This window comes from Argopecten irradians, chromosome 1 (genome assembly GCF_041381155.1).
Source record: "Argopecten irradians isolate NY chromosome 1, Ai_NY, whole genome shotgun sequence".
Lineage (NCBI taxonomy): Eukaryota > Metazoa > Mollusca > Bivalvia > Pectinida > Pectinidae > Argopecten > Argopecten irradians.
The window spans coordinates 32,085,138-32,100,456 of NC_091134.1; the positions used below are offsets into that span (position 1 = coordinate 32,085,138).

At 34.6% G+C, this 15,319-nt stretch overlaps 1 protein-coding gene across 1 annotated transcript in view; it reads left to right on the forward strand.

The window, feature by feature from the left end:
- Nucleotides 1-15,319, forward strand: part of LOC138324407 (serine-rich adhesin for platelets-like) — a 199,287-nt gene that overhangs the window by 61,749 nt on the left and 122,219 nt on the right. Inside the window, exons 6-7 of the mRNA XM_069269482.1 lie at nucleotides 6,614-6,659; nucleotides 13,378-13,447. Of these exons, the coding sequence (XP_069125583.1) occupies nucleotides 6,614-6,659; nucleotides 13,378-13,447 (116 nt within the window). The remainder of the gene's footprint in view (nucleotides 1-6,613; nucleotides 6,660-13,377; nucleotides 13,448-15,319) is intronic.

Here is a 15,319-nt window from a genome sequence, read left to right on the forward strand (position 1 = left end):
CTATGATGACATGTTAGTGTTGCTATGGTGACATGTTAGTGTTGCTATGGTGACATGTTGGTGTTGCTATGGTGACATGTTGATGTTGCTATGGTGATATATTAGTGTTGCTATGGTGATATGTTAGTGTTGCTATGGTGACATGTTAGTGTTGCTACGGTTTTTTGTATCCAATTGAATGTTATGCTTAAAGTTCTTGTCTCCATCTTCCATTTTATCTGTTTTCAAATCAGAAAGGAAGCATTTGTGAAAATGTATTGTCATGATATATGCCTCACTATAATATACCATTTTACCACTTACCAGTTGTTTGATTTCTTGATATGTACGTTGTATAACAAGTAAAAATAGGATGTTCTATAATGCATTTATGATTCTCTAGAGATAGGCACCAATGAATATTTGTGATACACAATCAAAATCAAATTAGGTTATTTTTAACCACTTAAGACATTCAGACTCCACCCTTTTTTAAATATCTTCTTTTTAATGAATTTTCAATTAACTTTGTTTTTGAAAGATAGGTAAGTAAAAAATGTTTACAGGCTGTCATCCGTAATTAGTTGCTGGCCTATCTTCTTTTCCTTGTATAATTATCGGGATTTCAAATGAATAATGGACATCAGCAAAGAACTTCTAAGTTATATTACATACATTAAGATGTTGTGACTATTGAAATTGACAACTAATATTTCAAGGTACATTGTAAAGTGTAAAATAACCCTACCCCATTAGTAAGGGTAGTATATGATGGACAGTTGTATGTGATTTTCCTGGGTAGATGATATGCCCTGATATGTCAATGTTTTATTTTGACTGCTATTAATATCGTTGTAATGATAAGGTCTATTATCGCAGATGACAATGCTATTTTCCGTATCACGTGATTCACTTTTATTTCATTTTAAATGGACACAATGTTGTGATTCAAACTTTTAAAGACCGTACTAAAATCTAGTGCTAGTAATTCACTGAAGAACATGAAGCTATAATGTACAAAGTTATCGTCAAACTTCTATGATTTGAAGTCTGATGAATCCATTTTCTCGCTATATCAAACTTTTTGCTGGATTTCAGATTTCTTCACTACACTTCTAATGAACCCATCTATGATTTGATTTTTTTTTTTAAATTGAAGTTTTCTTTTTATCAAACTTTTTTTCCCATCAGAGTAATCCAAAGTCTTGTTGTGTCTGTGTTTTTCTGTTGGTCCCTTGTATATGCAATTATGTCTTATTATTTTTACATCAATTTTCTGAATGAATATTTTATCTTCAAAAAGAAAGCTCCATTTTAGGGTATTTTAGATAACCTTGGCAGTTTCAGTTGAACAATTTAGCTAGTCGTTTAGATCTTAAGATGGTCATTTAGAGTTCGTATTATGTCTTGATCATGTTGGTTTCATCCAGATTCTTTGTTTCAATGTTCCCAAATAAGGCTTATTGCATGTTTCTGTCTTCCCTGTAGGAACATACAATGTACAGGACCAATGCACATTTTGTATTATTTGCAATGTACAGATTCAATGAGAGTTTTGAACTAAGTGCAATATACAGGACCAATTGACCTTTTGTTCTAAGAGCAATATACAGGACCAATGAACCATTTGTACTAAGTGCAATGTACAGATCCAATGGACTTTTTGTTCTAAGAGCAATGTACAGGACCAATGGACTTTTTGTACCAAGTGCTATGTACATAACCAATGGACCTTTTGTACCAAGTGCTATGTACATAACCAATGGACCTTTTGTACCAAGTGCTATGTACATAACCAATGGACCTTTTGTACCAAGTGCTATGTACATAACCAATGGACCTTTTGTACCAAGTGCTATGTACATAACCAATGGACCTTTTGTACCAAGTGCTATGTACATAACCAATGGACCTTTTGTACCAAGTGCTATGTACAGATCCAATGGACCTTTTATACCAAGTTCATATGACCAATGTATGCCTTTTGCAAAAAGGTATGATATACAGGTCTGATGTGCCTGTTGTTCTATAGTACAATACACATGACCAATGTGCCTTTTCTACTAAAGTACAATTCGTAGCAGTCTCGTACAGGTTTTGTAGTAAAGCATAAGTACAATTTACACAGGTCACCAATATGTCCTTTATTCTTTAGTTAAAGTACACAACTCCATCAAACACATCTTCCCTTTTTGAAGATGATCAGATTTACTGTACTGTAAACAAACTTGTAGGACCTTGTTTATTGTCTGCTGTAGGTCAATATTAAAAAATGACCTTTACTTTGACCTTGTCAGCACCTAAACACACCCGGATATGTAGATAATTAGTTTCTGGGTGGATTAAAACTGAACCCAACCTGTAAAGTACATTACATCTATAAACTGTGGTCAAACCTGTCAACAGTTTTTGACAAAAAGCAACAAGAAATCAGTTCTGCTTGTCATGCAAATTTTAAATTAGCTTTCAGGTTTATAGTGTTATGGGTAAACTCATTTCTGTGTGACTGACTTTGTTCTTATTGAATTTCCTTAAAGGTTAATTTGTAATGGTGAAATTGGTTTGGGTCATAATATTTGTCAATCAATCTTGTGGTGATGTCCTGATGGCCAGGGTACTGTAGCACGTCTCTAACATCTGTATGTACTTCTATCGCCCAGTACTTAGGGTAGAAAAGTATCGGGTCACCGTAGCAACGTCCTGCAGTCATATGGCAGTCAATATCTAGGGTACAAAAGTACAGAGTTACAGTAGTTATATTACAAAGACATTGGTATATAATGTTTGTGAACCTTTTCAGTAATATGTGTACTTTTAATAAAAAGCCACATCTGGTATTCTAAGCAATAGGCAAAGTCATGGAAGTGATAAATCAGTAACTTGCTATCTAGCCTTTGTAGTAGAAGAACTCAAACCAAGTTAAGGGAGGTGTACAGGAATTGGGTTGTCCGTCAGTTCATATTGTCTGTCTGTAGACACAACTTTGTCCGAAGAACTTGGTAATATTTGGTACACAGAACAGGCTGACATAAAGGGAAGTTGAGTTAACTCTATAGGGTTCTGCAATGTCCCCTATTAATGAATTATTACTAAATTTGTGCAGCGTGGGGGTATTAGTCGTCCACTCAGAAGACAGTTCTTGTTTATTTTGTTACATAAGTGTTATAATAAAAAACTAATAAAAGAAAGTTTGAAGGGAGATAACTATTCATTACTAAAAGAAGAAGAAGTGATACAACTCTGTTATTATTGAAGTATATCTGTGTTGCAGTGGAACTCATTAAATTAAGTTAATTCATAAAATTAAAATTCACTAGATTAAAAATAAGAAAGTTAATTTAACCAGAATTTATGTAAATGCAGTTTTCGAATTATACAAATATTTTCTACTTTTTCATAAAATGTACCAATATATTGTAGAATCGTGATTAGATCCCACCCTCGGGCTTCGGTCCTTTTAAAATCTGTTCAGTTAGTGTCTAATTATCTGATATTGTTGCATTAGAATAAATTTTCTGTCAAGCTTTCAAGTAATTTCATAGTAAAATGTTTTTTTTAACTCTTTTTCACCACCATTTTCTTTAAATTCCATTATTAAGGTATGCATTATCTTTTTAAGCCAGTCATGCTGAAATGTGATTTTGCTTAAACATTGATCTCTTCGCACATGGATTGACATTATCTCACTATCTTTGCTGATTCATACAATTTATTAAAAATTCAACGTAGATTTTAGACATGTGTACGTTTTCATTAGATAACCTTGCATAATGAATTGATATTGATTTTTTTAAAAAGAAGAAGAATTCAGCTATTTCTTTCCATCAAGTGATAAAGAAGTGTTTTATGACAAAATAAGCATTAGCATGAATACATTGAAGTCATGTTCAATTGATGCAAATTTTTGAGTGAATGATGAATCTGCAAGAAGTTGCGAGAACATTTTTAAATGAACTTTTTTTTCTCTCTTATTCAATAAAAAGCCAAGTCATTTAAAGTTTGATTGATCAATGAAGTATACATTTTATTTGCTCATATTAGAGATTAGCAAGTTAGCATTATAAGGAAAATTTCCATTTTAATTGTGTTTTTGTGCTTCTTGCACTAAAAGTATTCTATCAATCTGTAAATTCTAATGGTGTGATATATCACATTCAATACACAAATTGGGTGTTTTTTTTTAATTTTAATTGTTTCAATATGCAATATCTGTAAAAGATTGAATTTTTTCAGCAAAAATTTATCCCTTGGCTCATCTATTCAAATTTCAAAATGTTTTAAAACTTAAGCAGTTGAAAATAAGTTTACATGAAGTATATAGGCCTCGTACAGTACTTTTGGACTCTCTAAAAGTCCATTGATATTTAATGCTACGTGCTGGTATGCGATGTTGACAGGAAACGCTACAAGAGTATAATTTACATTAAAAACAATAGAACAATAGATAGAGGCTGAGGGCTTCTTTCCTTCTCTGTACAAGAAATATAAACAATGACACATGATTCATCAATTGTTTGACCGAAAGTTGAACTTGTCAAAAATCTTTATTCTACATTTTTTGAGTGAAAGAGAAAACGCTGCACATGTTTGTTAGAGATATATATCAGATCCCTGCATTGTATACAGACTATTGTTTGGGTCTAGCTTGCTGATATGATTTCTTCACTATCTCTATGATCTCCGATGGTGTAAGGGTGTTAACTGTTTAGTGACAGTCTCTGATCTTATCCCTTTGCTGACCAACCCCTGATCGTTTTTCCTATGATCCTGCTGACAAGGTCAGTCAAGGTCATTGATAAAAACCACAGTATCATGATCTGTTGATGATCTATCATCTAGCTTCTACTCCAGGGGTGTCAGATTCCTGATATGTTCACGAAAAACACAGGAAAAAAACAATGATAATGTCAATAATGTGTTTTAACCTATAACCTTGCTATTACTCAAGGTTTTTTTTTAAACCACAGAGTTGTCTCCCCTCTATGTTAGGTACTGGGGTAGTTTTATGACTCCAAAGGTATATATAAAGTAAAGGATATCATGTCAGAAACTTTTAAAGCAACACAGATTCAAGCAACCTAAAGCGTTATGACATTTTCAAGATATTAGTTGCACTCCTTACAATTACCAGAAAGTGTGACTAGTCGTAATCGAACAACACCTTTTCACTATAATGTCAAACCCCAAAAAGGGACTTCATCTGAGATTCTTTAAGATTCATTCAGCTATAGTGATTTGGTCAAGTGTTTCTTGTCATTATTGCAAAAGATTTCAGAATAGTTTTTAATATGCTATTGTCCAGCAGTGGTTTTAGCTGTTTTCAAAAATGATGGTTTGGTGGATTGACTATTCTTTCTAGTTGCCTTTACATGAAATAAATCTTGTGTTGCATTTCATGTGTACGTATTTCATATGTAGTTAAGATCAAACTGATACCACAAAAAAATTTCATTAAAGACATATGAAATTAAGTGTAACCAGAGCGTGCACAAGGTGTTTCATAATAGATCTTATAAATTTTGTGCTACAGTGACTTCTAAGCCGTTTTTACATGTTATTATCACTAACAGGTTTTTGAACACCTGATTTCACAGGTGTGTCATTATTATAACTGCATTGTAAACGAAAAACTACATCTATGGTATCTAATCATCAAAGTCAAATAAAATCCGGGTCCAACCCTGTCACACTTGCTTTGTTTGTAGGTAAATGGTTTCTTTGAAATGGATTTTATTTCCTTTTAAATTTTTGTAAGGTAATTGAGAAAGTGTTACACCTAGAAATTACTGCACCATTTAGGTTTGCCCTTGTTGGGAGTTTCGATATTAGATTTATAAAAATGTTAGATGAAATTACCTGTAATAGGTGAAAATATTTTACAAACATATGATAAGTGTGACAATATTTTCACAAATAGATAAAACTTATATATAGCTAGACTTTAATCATTATATATATCAGGGTAGTCTGAATTGAGACAATATACATGTAAAAAAAATAATCAAGGTTCATCATTTTTAACCATTCAAATTTTTGAGGTCAGCAATTTGAGAAATGTACTAGTCTTAGCTGATGATATTTTATCTACTGGTGCTATCAATTGAATTTTGCTGTCATAGGCTTAATGCTTATGCTGAGACCATGATAGTGAATGTGGCAAATACTGTTTAAGTAAATATTGAATTTTTTTATACAGGTAGTGAAAGTTGCAGATATTTTTATAGAAAATATTTACCTATCACACCTGTTACTGTGACCCAGAAATTAAAACATTTTTACGCTTTAAATACAATGTGTATGTGGTTCGAAAGATAGGTCGAAATCTATTGTAACAACTATACATCGTAAGACCATTAGCGTATTATCATTCATACTTTAAGTATAGTATTAACCAACTTAGCCTGAAATTAAACACTTGAACTTGTAACTATAAATAGAGATTTATTTATCTTTCAATCTAAAGTATTTCTTTTCTACTAGATAGTTTTTGTCACCTGACCATATACTCTCTAAACCTGTTTGATAACAAAGCCGCTGTACTACTGTTACAGTCCGGGTCACTAGAACACTTGTAATCCTATTGGCTATTCTGGATCGGCTAAGTGTTCTTAATGATTGTCTTTGTTACTTTCAGTTGGAAGATACTCTGAAGTCGTGGGATCCAAGTGGGACTCAGATAGGTATGTATGAAAGGATGGCACTGAGGGTGGTAGTGAAGGACGAGAAGGGAGGGGGTGAAGGAAGGGAAGGGAAGGGAGGGAGGTGGTGAAGTAAGGGAGGAGGGGGTTGGGGATATGTACGAACCCAGATAGGTTTGTATATAGAAAGGATGGCACTCAGGGAGGAGGTGAAGGAAGAGAAGGGAGGGGGTGAAGGAAGGGAAGGGAGGGAGGTGGTGAAGTAAGGGAGGAGGGGGTTGGGGATATGTACAAATCGAAGGTTTTGTATGTAATACAAATCCAGATAGGTTTGTATATAGAAAGGATGGCACTCAGGGAGGTGGTGAAGTAAGGGAGGAGGGGGTTGGGGATATGAACCCAGATAGGTTTGTATATAGAAAGGATGGCACTCAGTGAGGTGATGAAGAAAGGGAGGAAAGAATTGGGGATATGAATCCAGATAGGTTTGTATATAGAACGGATGGTATTCAGGGAGGTGGTGAAAGAAGGGAGGGCAGGGGGAGGACCACCAGATGGACCTAGATAGATATGTATAGAAAGGATGGCACTCAGAGAGGTGATGAAGGAGAATGAAGGAAGGAGAGGAGGGGGTGGAGGAGGGAGAAAGGTAGAATGAGCTAAACTCAGATAGGTATTATGTACCAAGGATATTTTTCAGGGAGGAGGTGATGGGAGGGGAGGTGGTGGGGGAAATGACCCCAGATAGGTATGTATATAGAAAGGATGGAACTCAGGAAGGAGATGAAGGGAGGGGAAGGAGAATTAGGGGGAGAAAATGAACTCAGGGATGAAATAAGGGGAGTAAAAGAGTAGAGGGAGCTGAACTCAAATAGGTGGAATACAAAAGGATGGCACCTGGGGAAAGGTGAGGGAAAGTGAGAAGGAAAAATGAGGGGAAGAATGAACTCAGGAAGGTGTATAAAAAGTTGTAGTTGGAAGGGAGGGGAAGGAAGAGGAGAAAGACATTGGATTGGGGTACTCTTGATAGTCACTTCATCTAATGTGTCATTTATCAGATGTAGGGTGTCTCCACAATTAGGTCGATGGACACTTCATCTAATGTATCATTTATCAGATGTAGGGTGTCTCTACAATAAGGTCGATGGACACTTCATCTAATGTGTCATTTATCAGCTGTTGGGTGTCTCCACAATTAGGTCGATGGACACTTCATCTAATGTATCATTTATCAGATGTAGGGTGTCTCTACAATAAGGTTGATTGACACTTCATCTAATGTATCATTTATCAGATGTAGGGTGTCTCTACAATAAGGTTGATTGACACTTCATCTAATGTGTCATTTATCAGATGTAGGGTGTCTCCACAATAAGGTCGATTGACACTTCATCTAATGTGTCATTTATCAGATGTTGGGTGTCTCCACAATTAGGTCGATGGACACTTCATCTAATGTGTCATTTATCAGATGTTAGGTGTCTCCACAATTAGGTCAATTGACACTTCATCTAATGTGTCATTTATCAGATGTTGGGTGTCTCCACAATTAGGTCAATTTGCACATCATCTAATGTGTCATTTATCAGATGTTGGGTGTCTCCACAATTAGGTTGATGGACTCTTCATCTAATGTTTCATTTATCAGATGTTGGGTGTCTCCACAATTAGGTTGATGGACTCTTCATCTAATGTTTCATTTATCAGATGTGAGGTGTCTCGACAATTAGGTCAATTGACACTTCATCTTATGTGTCATTTACCAGATGTTTTGTGTCTACAAAATTAGGTCGATGGACACTTCATCTAATATGTCATTTATCAGATGTTAGGTGTCTCCACAATTAGATCGATGGACACTGCATCTAATGTGTCATTTATGGTTCTCAAATTAGTCGATGGACACTCATCTATGTTATTATCGTTGGTGTCTCCACAATTAGGTCATGACACTTCATCTAATGTGTCATTTATCAGACTGTTAGGGTGTCTCTACAATTAGGTCAATGGACACTTCATCTAATGTGTCATTTATCAGATGTTGGGTGTCTCACAATTAGGTTGATTGACACTTCATCTAATGTGTCATTTATCAGATGTTGGGTGTCTCCACAATTAGGTTGATGGACACTTCATCTAATGTGTCATTTATCAGATGTTAGGTGTCTCACAATTAGGTCATGACACTTCATCTATGTTCTTATCAATGTTGGGTGTCTCACATAGGTCGATGACACTTATCTATGTTCATTTATCAGTGTTGGTGTCTCCACAATAGGTCGATGGACACTTCATCTAATGTGTCATTTATCAGATGTTGGTGTCTCCACAATTAGGTCCACGATTGACACTTCATCTAATGTGTCATTTATCAGATGTAGGGTGTCTCTACAATTAGGTTGATTGACACTTCATCTAATGTGTCATTTATCAGATGTTGGGTGTCTCCACAATTAGGTCGATTGACACTTCATCTAATGTGTCATTTATCAGATGTTGGTGTCTCCACAATTAGGTCGATTGACACTTCATCTAATGTGTCATTTATCAGATGTTGGGTGTCTCCACAATTAGGTCGATTGACACTTCATCTAATGTTCATTTATCAGATGTTGGGTGTCTCCACAATTAGGTCGATTGACACTTCATCTAATGTTCATTTATCAGATGTTGGGTGTCTCCACAATTAGGTCGATTGACACTTCATCTAATGTGTCATTTATCAGATGTTGGGTGTCTCCACAATTAGGTCGATGGACACTTCATCTAATGTGTCATTTATCAGATTAGGTGTCTCCACAATTAGGTTGATGGACTCTTCATCTAATGTGTCATTTATCAGATGTTAGGTGTCTCCACAATTAGGTTGATGGACACTTCATCTATCTTTCTAGTGTGTCATTTATCAGATGTTAGGTGTCTCCACAATTAGGTTGATGGACACTTCATCTAATGTGTCATTTATCAGATGTTAGGTGTCTCCACAATTAGGTTGATGGACACTTCATCTAATGTGTCATTTATCAGATGTTAGGTGTCTCCACAATTAGGTCGATGGACACTTCATCTAATGTGTCATTTATCAGATGTTAGGTGTCTCCACAATTAGGTTGATGTGACTTCATCTAATGTGTCATTTATCAATGTTGGTGTCTCCACAATTAGGTCGATGGAACTTCATCTAATGTGTCATTTATCAGATGTTGGTGTCTCCACAATTAGGTCGATTGACACTTCATCTAATGTGTCATTTATCAGATGTTGGGTGTCTCCACAATTAGGTCGATGGACACTTCATCTAATGTGTCATTTATCAGCTGTTTGGGTGTCGCCACAATTAGGTCGATGGACTCTTCATCTAATGTGTCATTTATCAAATGTTAGGTGTCTCCACAATTAGGTTGATGGACTCTTCATCTAATGTGTCATTTATCAGCTGTTGGGTGTCTCCACAATTAGGTCGATGGACACTTCATCTAATGTGTCATTTATCAGCTGTTGGGTGTCTCCACAATTAGGTCGATGGACACTTCATCTAATGTGTCATTTATCAGCTGTTGGGTGTCTCCACAATTAGGTCGATGGACTCTTCATCTAATGTGTCATTTATCAAATGTTAGGTGTCTCCACAATTAGGTTGATGGACTCTTCATCTAATGTGTCATTTATCAGATGTTAGGTGTCTCCACAATTAGGTCGATTGACACTTCATCTAATGTGTCATTTATCAGCTGTTGGGTGTCTCCACAATTAGGTCGATGGACACTTCATCTAATGAGTATATGCTTTAGTACAACTGTTTATATGTCTCCATACAGAGTTTTAAGAGATCAATTTAAATGTGAATGAATTCTTACCCACAGTATCAATGCTGTGGTTATGTACCCCATTTATACGTGCACTTTAGAGCCCTGAAAATAGAACATGTACCTGGGTCGTCATAGTCTTAATGTTTAATGATAAAAATGTAAGATACCCTAAAATACTGTATATAATGTTTCCATAAAGTAATAGGCATTAAAATGGAGGCAAACCTGGCCAATTTTTGTAGTAAATTTAGCGATAACATCAGGAAGTTGACATACAGAGTGAGATGGCTGTGATCTCGTCAGTATAGGTCATGTAATAAAAGTCATTATGTTGTCATTTCTAACAAAATAAGGTCATACATCCATGACCAATATCTACAATTTGGGGAATTTATATGGTAACGTCTCAAATAAGTGTGACTATTAAATAAAAAATAAATTTTACATATCGAAATAGTTTCTCTTTTCAGAATTTGTATTATTGTAGGTGTATTAGATTTTTGGGATGCTTTTTACATCTGATATTAAGATCATTTTGTGTTTTTTCAAGAGAAATATAGGTTGTAAAGTACATTGTAATATAACTTGTATTATTGAAAACAAAATGTGCAGATAATATAGATTTTATCAGGGAAGGCACATTTTTACCAATGACATCCAAATTAGTGTTCCAGTATAATGTTTGATGTACAAGCTAGGAGCCAAAACTCTGTATAGAAATATAATTGGCCATGTGATTTATTCTAAATGATTTAATTTTGAAGCTGAAAGCATCCTAAAAAGCAAGTTATTTGTCCAGCAATATTGCCTCAGTGAGTTATCTCCCCTTTATTCTGTCATGCAGAGTTACCTTTCTTTGTGAACACTCCTGGTATTTGTTGTTAAGTAAGCCAATTGTTGGTGACAGGAAGGTCAATGATGAAGTTGAATTTCTTTACATAAAGAATTAATGTTAAATGTATCTACATCTGGTGCGAGGAATAGATAATTTACATACTTTTTAATTTTCCAGTAAGTTTTCATTAATTGATAGAATCTTTCTGATCCTTGTGTAATGGTTCGGATTACATAGGTTCTGACATTATACAGGTGAACTATTTAAAATAAGGTAGAGGTCATTTACCTGGAGTTTACCACACATGTGATTAAAATCTAATTAAGAGATTTAGCTGATTGAGATCAAATAGTTCAAATTTGGTTTAATAGGGCCAAGTTAAGCCATTGTGGCTATATGTTGACCTTTGTGAGGTCATGACCTCTATTCTGTGTAAGTGTACCGTATTGTATTGGTCCACCCTTAAATATTGTCCCTGGGACCTGTAATCTCTGTCCCTTTGTCCACGCCCTATAGCCCTACCTGTAATGACCTCTATACAAAATACAGGTGTTATGGTAACAGGTAATTTAAACTCAGTTTATGTCAAGTAAACCTGATGTAAGGCTTCAACATCGGAGAAGAAATCTTGACCTCGGACATCTTATTCTTGTCATTGCATGACCATAATGTTCAATCATTACATTACAAAAATACTATACAATTATAACCTTTGGCCAAGGACAATACCTGGATTTATTAACCCAAGAATAAAGTATCGACAGAGGATATAGAACGAGGCCAGTGTTATCTCTTCTGAGGAGGATAAAATTTCTAATCAATGTAATATTCCGTGGTCATCTCAGGAACAAGCGTTTTGTCTCCCAATTAAAGGCCGATTTCGTTTCAGTGGATTCAATTAACGTTATGGTATGGTATTTTGTCAAGCCAAATATTGTCTCTATATACTAGAGTGCATAAACATCGCGCTCACAAATGACATATGGCTATAATCAGTCGTTTTTATATGTATAAAGTTCAAATTTTTGGACTTTTTGCAATAGTTGTATAATCAGCTGGAAGGAATGTGTTCAATGTTTGATGACAATAGTATGTGTCGCTGTCATCAACGCTGATGTAGTATCGCAGAGTCAGACTGGTCCCCCAAACAGATCAGAAACGTCTGTCCGTCTGTACCTATTGCACATTGTACCTGACATTTCATATGTAGGGGTCTGATAGTGGCCGGACATGCAATACTGACAATGGAAGAAACTCCAGGAACGGAAAGTTTCCGACACTGGATCTGGAGACACGGAAGTATTTATTTTCTGATTTGATTTCCATTTGTGAAACAGGGATAAAACAAAATTGTGTTTTTGTTTTTGTAATTTATTCTACAACATTGGTGTAGGGATGGGTACATAAGCATGTGGTGGGGGTTTAGGTAAGGGAAGGGGGTATATATATAAAAATTGTCGTGCAATTAAAAAGGAAGAACATACTGATTTGTTAACAGAACAGAATACAGTTTGTGCTACTAAATTGACGGGGTTAGGAGATGATGGGGTAGGGGGAGGGGAAGTTTGAGGGGGAGGGGGGGGGGCTATATAAAGTAAAATTGTCGTTTGTCATGCAACAGGAAGACCTTACTGTCTTTTGTTGCTTTATTATATAACATTTTCATTCATGTAAAAAAAAAATTAAGTATTAAGAATTCAGAGATTGTTTCTGACATGCTTTACAGTAACAGCTATGCTGAATGAAGTGAGATATTTGAGATTTTATTGAACATGCTCAGGATTAAATTTAATGTATTGTGTCATTCCAAAAATTGAAATCCCATTAACTGTAGGTGATTTGACAATGGCTACAGACGTGAGGATGGCACGCTGTACTAAAGAACACCTATTGGTAGAGAAATGTTGTACACAACAGTATGATTACACATAGATAAATACTGTTATTTATTCCGGCGGTGTTTCAACATGTGAGATGAATTAATTAGATATTTACAGGTATATTTGGTAACTGATGTTGATGTATTGTCTTTAAGTGGTGATGTTAATGAGTTAATGATCGTTAATCTGTTTCCTATATGACGGCCATGTTACCATTGTCTGTACACCTGTTACAGGTAACCTGTTCTCAAGCAAGTTATGGAATCACTACGAAGAATATTGTGATAACTACGCAGATACTCGACAGTAAGTACGACTGTTTAACTGATTTTAAAAGTTCTTTTCGTAAGTAATTAAACCCTTCCATGGCTGCTGTGGTTGAGTTGAAAATGTACGTGTCTAGACTTAATAACCACTATCACTCCAACTTTGGTTTGCGAGTTTGAAACCCACAAGTATAGGACAAAAGCCCCTTAGGACATAAGCTCCTAGGACAAAAGCCCCTTATAAAATATTTATCTGCTATATGGTATATTTTGATGGTATAATTAGAGAAGTGTGTCAAGCATAACAAAAATACATAATTATGATGTGATCATTTGAATTCTTTTCATTTTTGATTTATTGATATCATGAGGTTACAGCTTCCAAGGACTAACTGTAGGTCAGTGGTTTTCCTCTGGGTACTCCAAACTTTTCTCCACTTTGTATTGCACATCCTTAATTACCCTGGCTTTTAATAGACAACTCAGCCAACATGGTCAGTTAAAAATTTTAAAATGAATTGAATATGGTAATCTTATTTACTAATTGTTATTTTAATTACAGAAATTAGAATTAATCTGATTTATTTTATGAATATTTTACTGTAAATCATTTTCTGAGCAGAATTTTTGAATTCATTTTTATATCTTATATCTTGTAGAAAATCAAACAACTCGCCAATAATACTTACATTATGTACTTTACCAAGATTAATGGGACCTATTTACGGGATTTGAATTATTTGTTTTCTAAATGATTTTAAAGAAAATGTCAACACATAATTAAAATAGATGGTTTCAACTCATGTCCGTAATTTGAGAGATTTCCTTTTTGATTGAGCAAAGGACTTTTTAGAATAAATTTGAATGAAATTATAAACCAGATAAGGACTAGTTACAGTGTATATACATTATGGCTTTCGTAACATTGTACTCTATAGTGAAGTCCATTTATCATGACCGGCTTGGAAAAATATAGTTGATTTATGTAAAATTTGAATTAAAAGTGCAAAGTTACATTTTATTGGGATATTTTAAATAAAAAAGTAGTTAGGCATCTGTCTGGGTTTCAAGGTATCTGTGTAAAGTGAGGTACATTTTACCAAATGTCGTGATCGATGTTGTGTTCTGAACTTGATATGGTCAACATGCAGGATAGATTCTTCATATCCTTCTGGTATGTGACTTTATCTTATCACAGTTTTACATTTCTCAGATCATATAGTACCTGGCAGTTTTACATTTCTACAATCATGTAGTACCTCACAATTTTACATTTCTACAATCATGTAGTACCTCACAATTTTACATTTCTACAATCATGTAGTACCTCACAATTTTACATTTCTACAATCATGTAGTACCTCACAATTTTACATTTCTACAATCATGTAGTACCTCACAATTTTACATTTCTACAATCATGTAGTACCTCACAATTTTTACATTTCTACAATCATGTAGTACCTCACAATTTTACATTTCTACAATCATTATCTCATTTTACAGTACAATCTACCTCGCAATTTTACATTTCTACAATCATGTAGTACCTCACAATTTTACATTTTCTACAATCATGTAGTACCTCACAATTTTACATTTCTACAATCATGTAGTACCTCACAATTTTACATTTCTACAATCATGTAGTACCTCACAATTTTACATTTCTACTATCATTCTATGTAGTACCTCACAATTTTACATTTCTACAATCATGTAGTACCTCACAATTTTACATTTCTACAATCATGTAGTACCTCACAATTTTACATTTCTACAATCATGTAGTACCTCACAATTTTACATTTCTACAATCATGTAGTACCTCACAATTTTACATTTCTACAATCATGTAGTACCTCACAATTTTACATTTCTACAATCATGTAGTACCTCACAATTTTACATT